The sequence below is a fragment of the Nilaparvata lugens genome, chromosome 10 (assembly GCF_014356525.2).
Source record: "Nilaparvata lugens isolate BPH chromosome 10, ASM1435652v1, whole genome shotgun sequence".
Taxonomy (NCBI): domain Eukaryota; kingdom Metazoa; phylum Arthropoda; class Insecta; order Hemiptera; family Delphacidae; genus Nilaparvata; species Nilaparvata lugens.
Window position 1 is genome coordinate 39,306,751 of NC_052513.1, and position 13,411 is coordinate 39,320,161.

Below are 13,411 nucleotides of genomic sequence, written 5' to 3' on the forward strand. Positions count from 1 at the left end.
TGAATTTTGAACTCATATTTTTCGTGAATCCTAATCTCGTATCTCAAATCTAATCAATACACCAGTGGACAGCTGACAGTAAACGCAGACGACAAAAATCTAGGTTATGTAATCAAAACTCCACTATTATGAATTTTTTAATTTTTCTTGAAAACATTTTAATAATTTCTTCCGTCAACTAATGTTGCTTAAGGGTAAGTAGGCAGTTAGAGTTTCTAATTGATATTCCTGTCATATTATATTTACTTAATCCATTTCAGTTTTTACTTAATAGCAATTCAACTGTCATAAACGGTGATTGCATCAAAGGACACAATTTTTAACGTTGTACAGTATCTAGTTGTTGTTTGACATTTCTAGATTTAGGTAGATTGTTTCAACTGGGATATATATTGAAATTATATTCTCTAAGTCTATTTTAATATTGTTTTTTCTATATTCCATATAGTTAAGCCAGACTCATATTACTTTCAGCCTCTACTAAGTCACCAGAGACCAACCATTGAGGGCCTCATAAATAGCACAATGAGAAACCAGTAAATGATAATAATATCGTATCACCTGGCTAACTCAGGTTTTGTGTCAACGTTTTTAAATCTTACATAATCAATGTCAGGGACCCTGACATGACCTAACGACTGTTGTTAGGCAGCCGGGACCGACCCTTGAATGTGTCCCTCAAAAACACAAAAGTGGTTCCAGACTCCAGTAAAAAACAGGAAAATCTCAATCCCTACATTTCCTAAATGGGTCATTCTGGTTGAATAAATAGCATGCCATGAGATAACGTACATTATTTATCTCAAGAATTGCAATAACTTACTCCTCAGCTCTACAGATATTTACAACTCTTGGCCTCCCTTACATAGCCTCTCCATCTGTCTCGAACCTCGGCCTGCCACCTCCATTTACGAACTCCAAGCGTCCTCAGATCGCGTTCCAAATCATTCGTCTACCTATTTCTTGGTCGAAATTTTCATCTTCTGTTATATATTTTCTGCTTCCATAAATATTTCATCACTCTTCCATCTCCCATTCTCAACATATGCCCCATCCTTCTTTTTCTGCCAGCTTTTATCGACCGAACAATGTCTTCATTATTCAAGAACTCCTCTATTTCAAATTTTTTCTTCCTCTCCAGAGACCATTCTCAAAAACAGGGCCCACGATTCTTCTCACTAATCTTTCTTTCAAAACCTCTCAGTATATGCATATCTCCAGCAGTAAGCACCCATGTTTCCCATCCGTAACACACCACAGGCTTCACCAATGCTTTGTATAATTGTAATTTTGTAGCTCTTGACAGCATTCAAGATTTGAATAACTTGATACTAGCATAGTATGTCCTGTTTCCCGCCTTGATCCTGTTGTTAATCTCTGCTGAGACTTTTCCACTACTTGTCACAAGTGTTCCCAGATAGACAAATTTGTCTAACTGTTAAAATGAGTAGGTCCCAATCTTCATGTCTGTAGCATCTCTCCTACCTACTGCTGGTGACACTCTCAGGTATTTAGTCTTGGCCTCATTTATCTCTAATCCCATTGGTTTTCTATTGCTTGCAAAAAGAATTACAATTCATATTGACAAAAGATATTTTAACCATGATTGCTTTATTTTTCAGGATGAACAATGACCCACAATGAACGACCGACGAGATAGCACAAAATGCCCCAACCCCCACCGCATTTCAGTCACCAACCTCCATAAAGAAGAAACACTCACCTTCTCACTTGCACTCCTCAAAGGCGAAATCACCCTTCCCACAAACGACCCAACTTTCTGCAAAAACTACCTCACACTCTACAACCTGACCACGAAAACCGCAACCAACTGGCCAATACTCAAATCTAAATTCAAGTGTTTGGTTGATTTAGAACGTGGGGAGAATAGGATTGTGATAAAATACTGTACGAGTTGTAAAAGGATTGTTTTGAATTATACTCCACGGGATACGGATCACTTCGTAACACCGGTGTACATTATTTGTAGGAACCATGGAGGGGAGTTTCAGGCACCTAGCGGGTGTGATAACTCGATTACTAGTGCGTGTAGTAGAGTAGTATTAGGCTCAAAGTTGATACAGTGTCTAATCGCTGAAAAACTGTTCGAAAATGGGTTTGGAAGGAAGACGTTCCAAATCGAAGCCGATGTTATCGAAGAAATCCCGTACTGTGTCCAGTTTCACAGTAACCTCCCAGTGGAGGAGGCCAGAAAGATGGACCAGGAAGCGCTGTGGATCTACTTTGGGCGCGAGATTATGAAGTCAAAGATCTCGAGCACGAAGCGGAAGTTTCTGGCGTTCTTGTCAGCCACCTGGTGGGAGGGAGGTGGAGTCCAGGCGCATGCCGCCCTAGGTGGCGGTGGGCTGGCGCTGTTTGGGACAGGGTGTCTGCACACGTGGCCCACACGTGTTGAGGATGTCTTCACGTGTTTTCTGGATCCGACGCCTGTTGACACCAGCCGGATTATGGATGATAGCTGTTTCAGGTAAGATGTGTAACTGTTGAAAAGCTATTGTAGAATTTATTCGTCAACCGAAAAATAATTCTGGGATTTTAAATTTCCATGATAGATTAAACACTGCCCCCCTTAACAGGGGGATCTGGAACTTGTCAAAATTTAAATGGTCTAAAAATAGAGACACCTAAACAGGGGGGTCTGGAACTTGTCAAAATTTAAATGGTCTACAAATAGAGAGAGCTTAAAAGGAGGGTCTGGAACTTGTCAAAATTTAAATGGTCTAAAAATAGAGACACCTGAACAGGGGGGTCTGGAACTTGTCAAAATTTAAATGGTCTACAAAAAGAGACATAGGGCCGTTTGCACAGTCAAAGTTTAAACTGATCTCAATCAGCTGCTGGCTTAAACTAAAAATGAATCACATTATAATGAACGAGACTTGATATGGAATTAATCCAGTTTAAGATGAAATTTAGTTTAAACTGATACTGTGCAAACGGCCCTTGGAGTCATAACCTGCACAGAGACAAGGACATACACGACATAGAACAAGATAGAGAATACTGTAGTTTGATCATTCATGCAGAATAATGATCCATATTCTCTTCCTTTGAATAGAATAGGAAGTGAAAGTGTAGTTCATTAAATACTTGAAAATGGCTCTTCATGGATTGAAAATAGCTGTGTTATTATAAAATAAAGGGTACTTGATGATTTTTAGTGTGTTTAAACTCCATGTTATACATTTAATCCAAGAATTATTATTTTTAAATGTTGTACAGTGTTGTACTGAAGTACATAAGTTATCAGTAAATTATGCATCTGTTCTTGTAAATGTTTTTGAGAGAGGAGATGAAGTTCATTTATTGATTTTATTGCTTTAGATATTATCATAGAAAACAATAGCATAAGTAGAACGAGACTTTTACTGTTATTTCAAGCCGATAGTTCATGTAATTCTTTCCCGTGAAGCTGTGTGACTCTGGTAGTCTCTCATATTGTGCCGTTCATACACTTTCACCCCAACAAAACAGTAAAATTCGACAATAATCAACAGTAATCGGCTTGAGATAACAGTAAAAGTTGCGTCATAACCGCCCTATACCCTGGGATATCTACTTTCGCTATTGTTTCTCCATGATATTATTCATGTCAGTTTCCGAAACACTGTGACCCACTTTTCTTGTTGCAGAGGCACATACGGCGGCTGCTTCAGCACGACCCTGGGCTCCGTGTGCCATGAGCTGGGTCACACGTTCGACCTGGGCCACTCACGTGACGGCATCATGGGTCGCGGTTTCGACAACATCGACATGGTATTTTTGCCGCTGGCGCATGCGCACACTGACAGCATCCACTTCGCCACCGTCCAGCTGATCAGTCGGCTCAAGGTCGAGTGTTTTGTGACGTCATTGAGTCGGTTCAATTCGCCCCTCAGGAAGTCGGGGAGGAATAGTTCGCCTAACAGTGCTAAAATTAGTGAAGATAGGTCAAATAATAGCAGTGGGATTGGTGGGGATAGGTTGACTAACATAACTGAAATTGGTGATAGAAGTTCGCCTAATAGCGCTGAAATTAGTGAAGATAGGTCAAATTATAGTAATGGATTTAGAGATGGATGTTCTCCCAATAGTTCTGGGATTAGTGATGATAGGTCACCTGAAAACACTGATTTCAATTATAATAGTTCAAGTGAGAGTAATGGATTTATTAATGGAAGTAGTGGGGATAAGTCGCTTAATAATTCAGAAGTTGGTTATAGAAGTTCGCTTAATAGCGCCGAAATTAGTGATGATAGGTCAAATAATAGTAGCGGATTTAGTGATGGATGTTCGCCCAATAGCGAGGTTAGTGGGGACAGGTTGTCCAATAGCACTGAAATTGGTGAAATTACTCTGAATAGTTTACATGATAACACTAAACTCGGTGATGCGATAGGTGATACCTTGAACAGTTCCATGGATACTAGAATTAGTTTTCCTTTTGATAGTTCATCTATGGGTACTGAAATTTATGGGAGGACCTTGAGTAGTAACTCGCATGATGATTCTAGTACTCCAGTCATTGATGATGATAATAATCCGATCATTGATGATGGTTATTCTACTGGTAACAATAATTATGAAAGTTCTCCTTCTAGAGATATAACCAATATCAATTTGAATACCTTTTGTAACATGAGTAATAACACGAATCAAGCTTCTACTAATTATTTGAATAACAGTTACAGTAGTTCAAATAACGCACCTGATAACAATTCGAATACCTCCACTTTTATAAGTGATGACTTGGAGAATCTTAATGAGAACTCAAATTCTTATTCTAAATCTACCTGTGTGTATAATAATAACTCAAACTCTACCTCCACCAACACCAGTAATAATTTGGATACTAACACTTGTAACAACTTGAAAACCTGTGTAAACTACTCAAATCACCCGTCCAACTGTAGAAACTCATATCACAACTCTGAAGCAAATACTCCTAAAGAGGATAACAATTGTGAAGCCCGTTTGAGTTCCTCACCTAGTAAAATAAGTTACCATTCAAATACTAGTATTAGCACAAGTATTCACTTAAAAACTAGTATCAATAACCCAAATCAAACTTCTAACTTGAGAAATTCAAATGTAAACTCTCCAAGTAAATCAAATCATACATCCAAACGTAGAAATTCAGATAACAACAACCTTAACTCTCAAAATAACTCTCCAATGAAGTCAAATCACACAAACAGAGGCAGAAATTACTATTTTAATTCAGAGACTTCAAGTAATAACAACTCAATCTCTCAGAATAGCTCTCCAATGAAGTCAAATCTTACTTCTAAAGGTGGTAACTCAACTAACTCAACCCCTCAATCGAGTTCCCCTAGGAAATCAACTACAAATCTTAATTCTAGTTGCAGTAATTCAACTATCTCAACGCCTCAAACAAGTTCTCCATGGAAATCAACTACAAATTTTAATTCTAGTTGCAGTAATTCAACTATATCAACGCCTCAATCAAGTTCTCCATGGAAATCAGCTTCAAGTATTAACCCTAGTAGCAGTAATTCAACTATTTCAACGCCTCAATCTAGTTCCCCAAGGAAATCAACTACAAATCTCAATTCTAGTTGCAGTAATTCAACTACCTCAACGCCTCAATCCAGTTCCCCAAGGAAATCAACTACAAATCTTTATTCTAGTTGTTGTAATTCAACGTCTCAATCTAGTTCCCCATGGAAATCAACCTCAAGTATTACCCCCAGTTGCAGTAATTCAACTAGTTCCCCTAGAAAATCAACTACAAATCTCAATTCTAGTTGCAGTAATTCAACTACTTCAACCCCTCGATCGAATTCCCCTAGGAAATCAGTGCATTCTCCCAATAGACCTATGGCGTCACCTAGCCAACTGTCATCGACCAATAGGAGCAAGCGTAGCAACAGCAAGGTGTTGGTGGTGCAGCAGCAGATCAAAAACAAGGACGGGGATTGGCTGACGGGTGGAGTGGATGATCGCACCTATTGGACCGCTAGCTGTGCCACATTGCTGGCCTATCACAAGTGGTTCAACTGTGCCAATCATAGCCAATCACGGGTCGAGCTCAAGTTCAACGCTGTTAGGTGAGTGCTTCAATTTATTCAACTTTATTCATTCGTTCGTTCATTTTTTTATCCTACCACTCATTGCATCAAGTGGTACTGAGTACAACACTTGTGGAAAATAACAACAGGCTTAAACCCAAACTGTATTTAATGTTGTTCATAATTTTTTAATTTTTATCAATATTGTGAAGCTGCTTGAGCACCACGAACACGCGCATTTTTCTTTCCATCAGATAATGAAATATAATGAGCATAGCTTCAACTGAACTTGAGGCCTGGTTGCACAAAAGCCGGTTAAATTTTAATCGTGATCAATTACACCGAGAACCAATCTGAGACTTATTGTGAGCCATGATATTATAATGAGTGTGTATTATTTATTTATTTATTTATTTATTACATTGGCAATTACAGATCATAATTATAATAAATATAATATGATTGGGAGAAGACAACAGGCATAGCCCAAAACTGTCCTCTACCAAATTTTTACAAATAAAAGTTTCAAAAAAGAATAAGGTTAAGATTCCACTTTCACTTCAAAAAGTCCAATTTCCACTTCAAAACTAACGACTAAACTAAAAATTTTGAATTTTGACATTAAAAAACTGATTAAAAACAAAAATATTCCACTCAAATCTCTACAAATTGGAAATTACATTTCTTTATTCATTTAGCTTATGGCATACAATTGTTCCACAATAATCATACTGCAAAAGAGGGCTGAAAGAATTATCTGTAATGAACCACCCCTAGCTTCATGTGGAACACTATTCCTTAAATTAGGGATATTGACTCTGCCTTCACTTTATGACGTGTTTCTGTGTTGTTTATTTGTATTAGTAGTTTTAGAGTCAATATTGATATCCAGAGTTATCCCACAAGAGGCAGCCATAATTTTAGAATTGAAAGCAACCAGTATACAAGCTCTCAGAAAAAGAAATGGAGACACATGTCCTTAAGGCTATTTAATGAATTTGATGTGAACGTTTAAAAGGTGAACGTTTCACAATTCAAGACTTCTGAGAAATTTGCTACTAGAAAGGTGCCTGTATTCTGTGGGAGAGTTTTCTGTATAAGTCCAAAAGTTACTGTTATTAATGTTGTTAATGGTATTTTTGGTGTTGCTTTCCTTGTCTATCATTTGACAAGGCAGATAGCGCTATCTTTCACGAGCTCTGCAACGTTGCCATATCGTTTTTTAACAATGTAGAAATACAATTAATTAAGTAATATAATATTCAATCTCAATTTTTAAAATTTATCATTTAATCGTTAAAAAATATTATTCTTGACAAATGAAACATAATTTATTATTGTAAACAAGAATGAACAGTTAATATTAGATATACCGGTATCAGCTATCCTCCATAGAAGGCAGTGACAAGGCAGAGAATTGTCAACGCTGTTCTTCTATCTTTCCTCACTGCAATTATAACGTGGACCTCACTATAGGTTGGATTTTCCAGTAATGGACTCTCCACCAATAAATATCCATACGAATTCACTGTTTTACAATGATTCTTGTGTGATTTGTTTACTGCTTAATAGTGCTCATGTAGTTTGTTGTGGTTGACGTTGACAGAGGCCTGGTGACGTCATCTGTTGGCCTGCGGGTAGTGGAGCTTCGAGGCGTGGACAGCCTGGTGCTTCACTCGTGGCAGTTCGGTCAAACTCGGCGACCCAAGACTCAGCTGGTCGTGCCCAAGCAGATTTCTGCGCGTGCGCTGCTCATTGTCATCGAAGACGACCACGGAAACATTATCAAGCAGGATCTGACAACTGGTAACAACAACAACTGCTAGTTGCAGGACCTGACAACAACCAGGTTGAGTAACACCAACTGCTAATTTACCTGACAACAACCAGGTTGAGTAACAACAACTGCTAATTTACCTGATAACAACCAGGTTGAGTAACAACAACTGCTAATTTACCTGACAACAACCAGGTTGAGTAACAACTGCTTATTTACCTGACAACAACCAGGTTGAGTAACAACAACTGCTAATTTACCTGACAACAACCAGGTTGAGTAACAACAACTGCTAATTTACCTGACAACAACCAGGTTGAGTAACAACTGCTAATTTACCTGACAACAACAATCGTTGACAAGGGGTAGACAGGAGTTGAGGATAAGAAGTGCAACAACATCAACCAGGACCTGACAACAACTGGAACTGTGAGCAACAACAGTTGTTGAAAGGAGTAGCGGATAAGATCTGCAACATCATCAAACAGGATCTGACACACTACCTCAACAAGCCGTAGTGCATTCGTGTGACGTCAGCACAGGTAGGGCTCCTACACCAATAAAAACACTAGCTGATATAGATTAGCTGAAATCAACTAATTTTTATTGGTGTAGGAGCCATACCTGTGCTGACGTCACACGAATGCACTACGGCTTTGTCTACGGAGATAGTGTCTGACACTGACTGGTTTGGTTAACAACATTAGTTGACATGATTGGAAGATGAGGGTGGCCACTAGCGACAGGATAAGTCAAAGACCTTAAAGATGCATAGACTCACATGCAGCGCTAGTGTCATACTTGGAATTGAAATCGGCCATTGAGGGGGCAACCTATAAAATTATTACATACCAATGTCTTTGTAATCTATAATATTACAAATATATAGATATAATATCTCGTGCTAAAATACCCCAATGGCAGCCATAATTTTAGAATTGAAAGCAACCAGTATACAAGCTCTCAGAAAAAGAAATGGAGACACATGTCCTTAAGGCTATTTAATGAATTTGATGTGAACGTTTAAAAGGTGAACGTTTCACAATTCAAGACTTCTGAGAAATTTGCTACTAGAAAGGTGCCTGTATTCTGTGGGAGAGTTTTCTGTATAAGTCCAAAAGTTACTGTTATTAATGTTGTTAATGGTATTTTTGGTGTTGCTTTCCTTGTCTATCATTTGACAAGGCAGATAGCGCTATCTTTCACGAGCTCTGCAACGTTGCCATATCGTTTTTTAACAATGTAGAAATACAATTAATTAAGTAATATAATATTCAATCTCAATTTTTAAAATTTATCATTTAATCGTTAAAAAATATTATTCTTGACAAATGAAACATAATTTATTATTGTAAACAAGAATTGAACAGTTGATATTAGATACACCGGTATCAGCTATCCTCCATAGTGATAAGGCAGTGACAAGGCAGAGAATTGTCAACGCTGTTCTTCTATCTTTCCTCACTGCAATTATAACGTGGACCTCACTATAGGTTGGATTTTCCAGTAATGGACTCTCCACCAATAAATATCCATACGAATCCACTGTTTTACAATGATTCTTGTGTGATTTGTTTACTGCTTAATAGTGCTCATGTAGTTTGTTGTGGTTGACGTTGACAGAGGCCTGGTGACGTCATCTGTTGGCTTGCGGGTAGTGGAGCTTCGAGGCGTGGACAGCCTGGTGCTTCACTCGTGGCAGTTCGGTCAAACTCGGCGACCCAAGACTCAGCTGGTCGTGCCCAAGCAGATTTCTGCGCGTGCGCTGCTCATTGTCATCGAAGACGACCACGGAAACATTATCAAGCAGGATCTGACAACTGGTAACAGCAACAACAACTGCTAGTTGCAGGACTTGACAACAACCAGGTTGAGTAACAGCAACTGCTAATTTACCTGACAACAACCAGGTTGAGTAACAACAACTACTAATTTACCTGATAACAACCAGGTTGAGTAACAACAACTGCTAATTTACCTGACAACAACCAGGTTGAGTAACAACTGCTTATTTATCTGACAACAACCAGGTTGAGTAACAACAACTGCTAATTTACCTGACAACAACCAGGTTGAGTAACAACAACTGCTAATTTACCTGACAACAACCAGGTTGAGTAACAACAACTGTTAATTTACCTGACAACAACAATCGCTGTCAGGGGGTAGACAGGAGTTGAGGATAAGAAGTTCAACAACATCAACCAGGACCTGACAACAACTGGAACTGTGAGCAACAACAGTTGTTGAAAGGAGTAGCGGTTAGGATCTGCAACATCATTAAACAGGATCTGATACACTACCTCCGTAAACAAAGCCGTAGTGCATTCGTGTGACGTCAGCACAGGTAGGGCTCCTACACCAATAAAAACACTAGCTGATATAGATTAGCTGAAATCAACTAATTTTTATTGGTGTAGGAGCCATACCTGTGCTGACGTCACACGAATGCACTACGGCTTTGTCTACGGAGATAGTGTCTGACACTGACTGGTTTGGTTTACAACATTAGTTGACATGATTGGAAGATGAGGGTGGCCACTAGCGACAGGATAACTCAAAGACCTTAAAGATGCATAGACTCACATGCAGCGCTAGTGTCATACTTGGAATTGAAATCAGCCATTGAGGGGGCAACCTATAACATTATTACATACCAATGTCTTTGTAATCTATAATATTACAAATATATAGATATAATATCTCGTGCTAAAATACCCCAATGGCGGCCTTCAATTTCAAGTAAGAGCTATCATTGGGAAGGCATAGGCATTGTGGGTCTATATCTCTTTAAGGTCTTTGGGATAACTGTGTTGTACACACATGCGTGTCATGCATCAGCGTGAGGCTTCGAAAAAAAACAGCTGTTTGACGTCAAAACGTCTGTGGTGACATTTTTGTATAAGAATATTTGAAAAGATTTTAGGGACTATTCACACAGTAGTGGACTGCAAATGCGTGAACACTCTTGTAAGAGCGAATGGTATTTTCTTTCTGTCCAGTAGGACAGAAATTCATTGAAAGCAAAGTTTCTTACTCAGTCTAAGAAATTCTTACTCAGTAAGATTATTAATCAGTCTAAGGCCTGGTTGCACAAAAACCGGTTAAATTTTAACCGTGATTAATTTCACGAGAACCAATCAGAGAAGGTCTTTTTTAAAAGAAGGCTTCTCTGATTGGTTCTTATAGAATTAATCACGATTAATTGATTCATGATTGATTTCACGAGAACCAATCAGAGAAGGTCTTTTTTTAAAAGAAGGCTTCTCTGATTGGTTCTTATGGAATTAATCACGATTACAATTTGAACGGCTTTTGTGCAACCGGCACTAAGGTTCTAACGACTTTCAAGATAGAATTATCGCGGTAACAGTGTCAAAAAATAACGAGCTACTTTATTCTGTTGACAAACTGTTTCAAGAATCGTTTTGGATTACATGAAATTGATCGATTGTATTCTAGTAATCTGTGGTAGATGTCAATTCAATAATATTATAGTTATTCATCATTGACAACGAAAGGACCACTCTTATAACAATCTGCTTATTTTATTCTTCATTTGATGACTTAGATTGTACAGAAAGAGCCAGAACATATTAATTGTTTCTTCTCAAGTAACAACTCAATCAGCCAATCGGAGAGCTTCCTGCTCTGCCGACTCTAAAACCGCTTGAAAGAACGCCTTATATGGTCTGACCCTAAGTATTGACAAACATCAATTTTGAGCTCAAAGTCTACTAACTTCTTTTTGTTATTATTAAATTCAATTATTTATGAATCTTTAAATTGAACATTTCTGATTGGTTCACAGGTACCTATATCATATTTCTGGTTTCTAGTTAAGGAAATTGTACTTGGCTGATAACGATATTTCGTTTATAAATACGGACCTGAATTTCATTCAGGTGAACCTGTTATTATTAGTTGTTTGTTAATTAATTACTGCACAGTTGATGATCGAATTATTATGCCACTTTTTCTCTCAAGGGCGTAATTTACCTGGAAGTACTGTATAATTATGCAATGGTCAGGAAACTTATATTCCATATCAAAAACTTCTCATATGTAATGCAGTTTTCTATTCGTCAGCAGAATAATATTGTACTTTCAGGCCAATATACCTTAGAGCTGTGGTATTTATGAAAAATTCTCAAGAACGTACTTGGCCAAACACACTTTGTTTGCCTAGAATGCAAGAACCTAACAGAATGTTTCAAGAAGCCGGTTACTAGGAAACTAAAGCGTGCTTGGTTATGAACATTCTAAAGAATTTTCTATGAATACAGCGCTCAATGTTGCAGACAACAGTGAGATAATGTATCAGGGTTAGATGTAGTATATAGTTGTGAAGTATTATATTATATAATAGGATAATTTAATAGTTTTATCATGAATGGTGTCGAATGTTGTTGAGAAATAGTGGAGACAAATTGTATTGTTTTAAAAAATAAACCAAAGAATATTGATTCGTGTTTTAAAATTATTTTATAGTTCATTTATTACTCGTTCCCTCCAGTTTTTAATTCTTATTTATCGATTTGACGATGGTTTTTGTTAAAATTGGGTTAATTTGTTTCTCACACGTCACACCAAATAATCTCAATATTCTATCAATACAATGTGAGAAAAAAATGAAATAATTAAAGAACCTAATAAACTTGTCATATATTATTACAAAACAGAAATAAGTCCACTATAGTGAGGTCCACGTTATAATGACAGTGGATGAAGATAGAAAAATAGCGATGCCGATTCTCTGCATTAATTAATCATATTTCTACACTGTCAAGAACATATTTGGCAACGTTGTGGACCTAGAAAATGATAGTACCACCGGCTTTGTCGAATGATAGACAAGGATAGTAAAACCAAAGTTGATCAAATACTGTCATTTTAACGTGGACCTCACTATAGGTAGGTATGGTAGGTTCAAGAAGAAATATTTTGTGTATATGACCCTACTTGTCTAGAACCGTAAGAATGATGAAGTTGTAATAGAAAAATATTATGAGAAATTTATACATTACCGTTTGGTTTACATTATTTTATAAATGGATTTGAGCTTCGAGGTGTATTAAATTTTGGGTAAATATTTACTTGTAACTTTTAATATAATATAAATTATACTGCTGACCTTCAATTCATTTTTATTATAAAAATGGAAATTGAAAATAATAAGGTAGAATTCAAAAATTACTTACAAATCCAATTTTATAAGGTTTTTACCCAAGTTTCCGATAATCTTGCCTTGTGATTACCATAGATTCAAATAAGCCGCTTTTACCAAGAAGCAACTGTGCTCAAGCTCTGAAACTAAAGCGTGCTTGGTTATGAACATTCTAAAGAATTTTCTATGAATACAGCGCTCAATGTTGCAGACAACAGTGAGATAATGTATCAGGGTTAGATGTAGTATATAGTTGTGAAGTATTATATTATAATAGGATAAATTAATAGTTTTATCATGAATGGTGTCGAATGTTGTTGAGAAATAGTGAAGACAAATTGTATTGTTTTAAAAAATAAACCAAAGAATATTGATTCGTGTTTTAAAATTATTTTATAGTTCATTTATTACTCGTTCCCTCCAGTTTTTAATTCT

General features: G+C 37.2%; 1 protein-coding gene across 2 annotated transcripts; it reads left to right on the forward strand.

Annotated features, from left to right (window-relative positions):
- Positions 1-51: 51 nt before the first annotated feature.
- On the forward strand, positions 52-10,479 carry LOC111048212 (putative uncharacterized protein DDB_G0282133). 2 transcript variants are annotated; one of them, XR_005572319.1, is made up of 5 exons: positions 52-194; positions 1,623-2,488; positions 3,654-6,071; positions 7,639-8,124; positions 9,720-10,479. XR_005572319.1 is itself a non-coding variant. In XM_039436850.1 (4 exons), exons 2-4 carry the CDS (start codon positions 1,641-1,643, stop codon positions 7,856-7,858), a joined length of 3,486 nt encoding a protein of 1,161 aa, XP_039292784.1. In that variant the 5' UTR covers positions 52-194; positions 1,623-1,640; the 3' UTR covers positions 7,859-8,296. The 2 variants fall into 2 exon arrangements, 1 of the variants encoding a protein (XP_039292784.1); XM_039436850.1 differs by lacking the exon at positions 9,720-10,479 and having other exon boundaries at positions 7,639-8,296.
- The last annotated feature ends 2,932 nt before the right edge of the window (positions 10,480-13,411 follow it).

Excerpts from the sequence above, each read along its gene's own strand:
- LOC111048212 (XM_039436850.1), top strand. The coding sequence starts at position 1,641 with ATGAACGACCGACGAGATAGCACAAAATGCCCCAACCCCCACCGCATT. Across the intron at positions 2,489-3,653 it reads ATGGATGATAGCTGTTTCAG|AGGCACATACGGCGGCTGCT; the intron begins GTAAGATGTGTA and ends TTCTTGTTGCAG. Across the intron at positions 6,072-7,638 it reads CTCAAGTTCAACGCTGTTAG|AGGCCTGGTGACGTCATCTG; the intron begins GTGAGTGCTTCA and ends TGACGTTGACAG.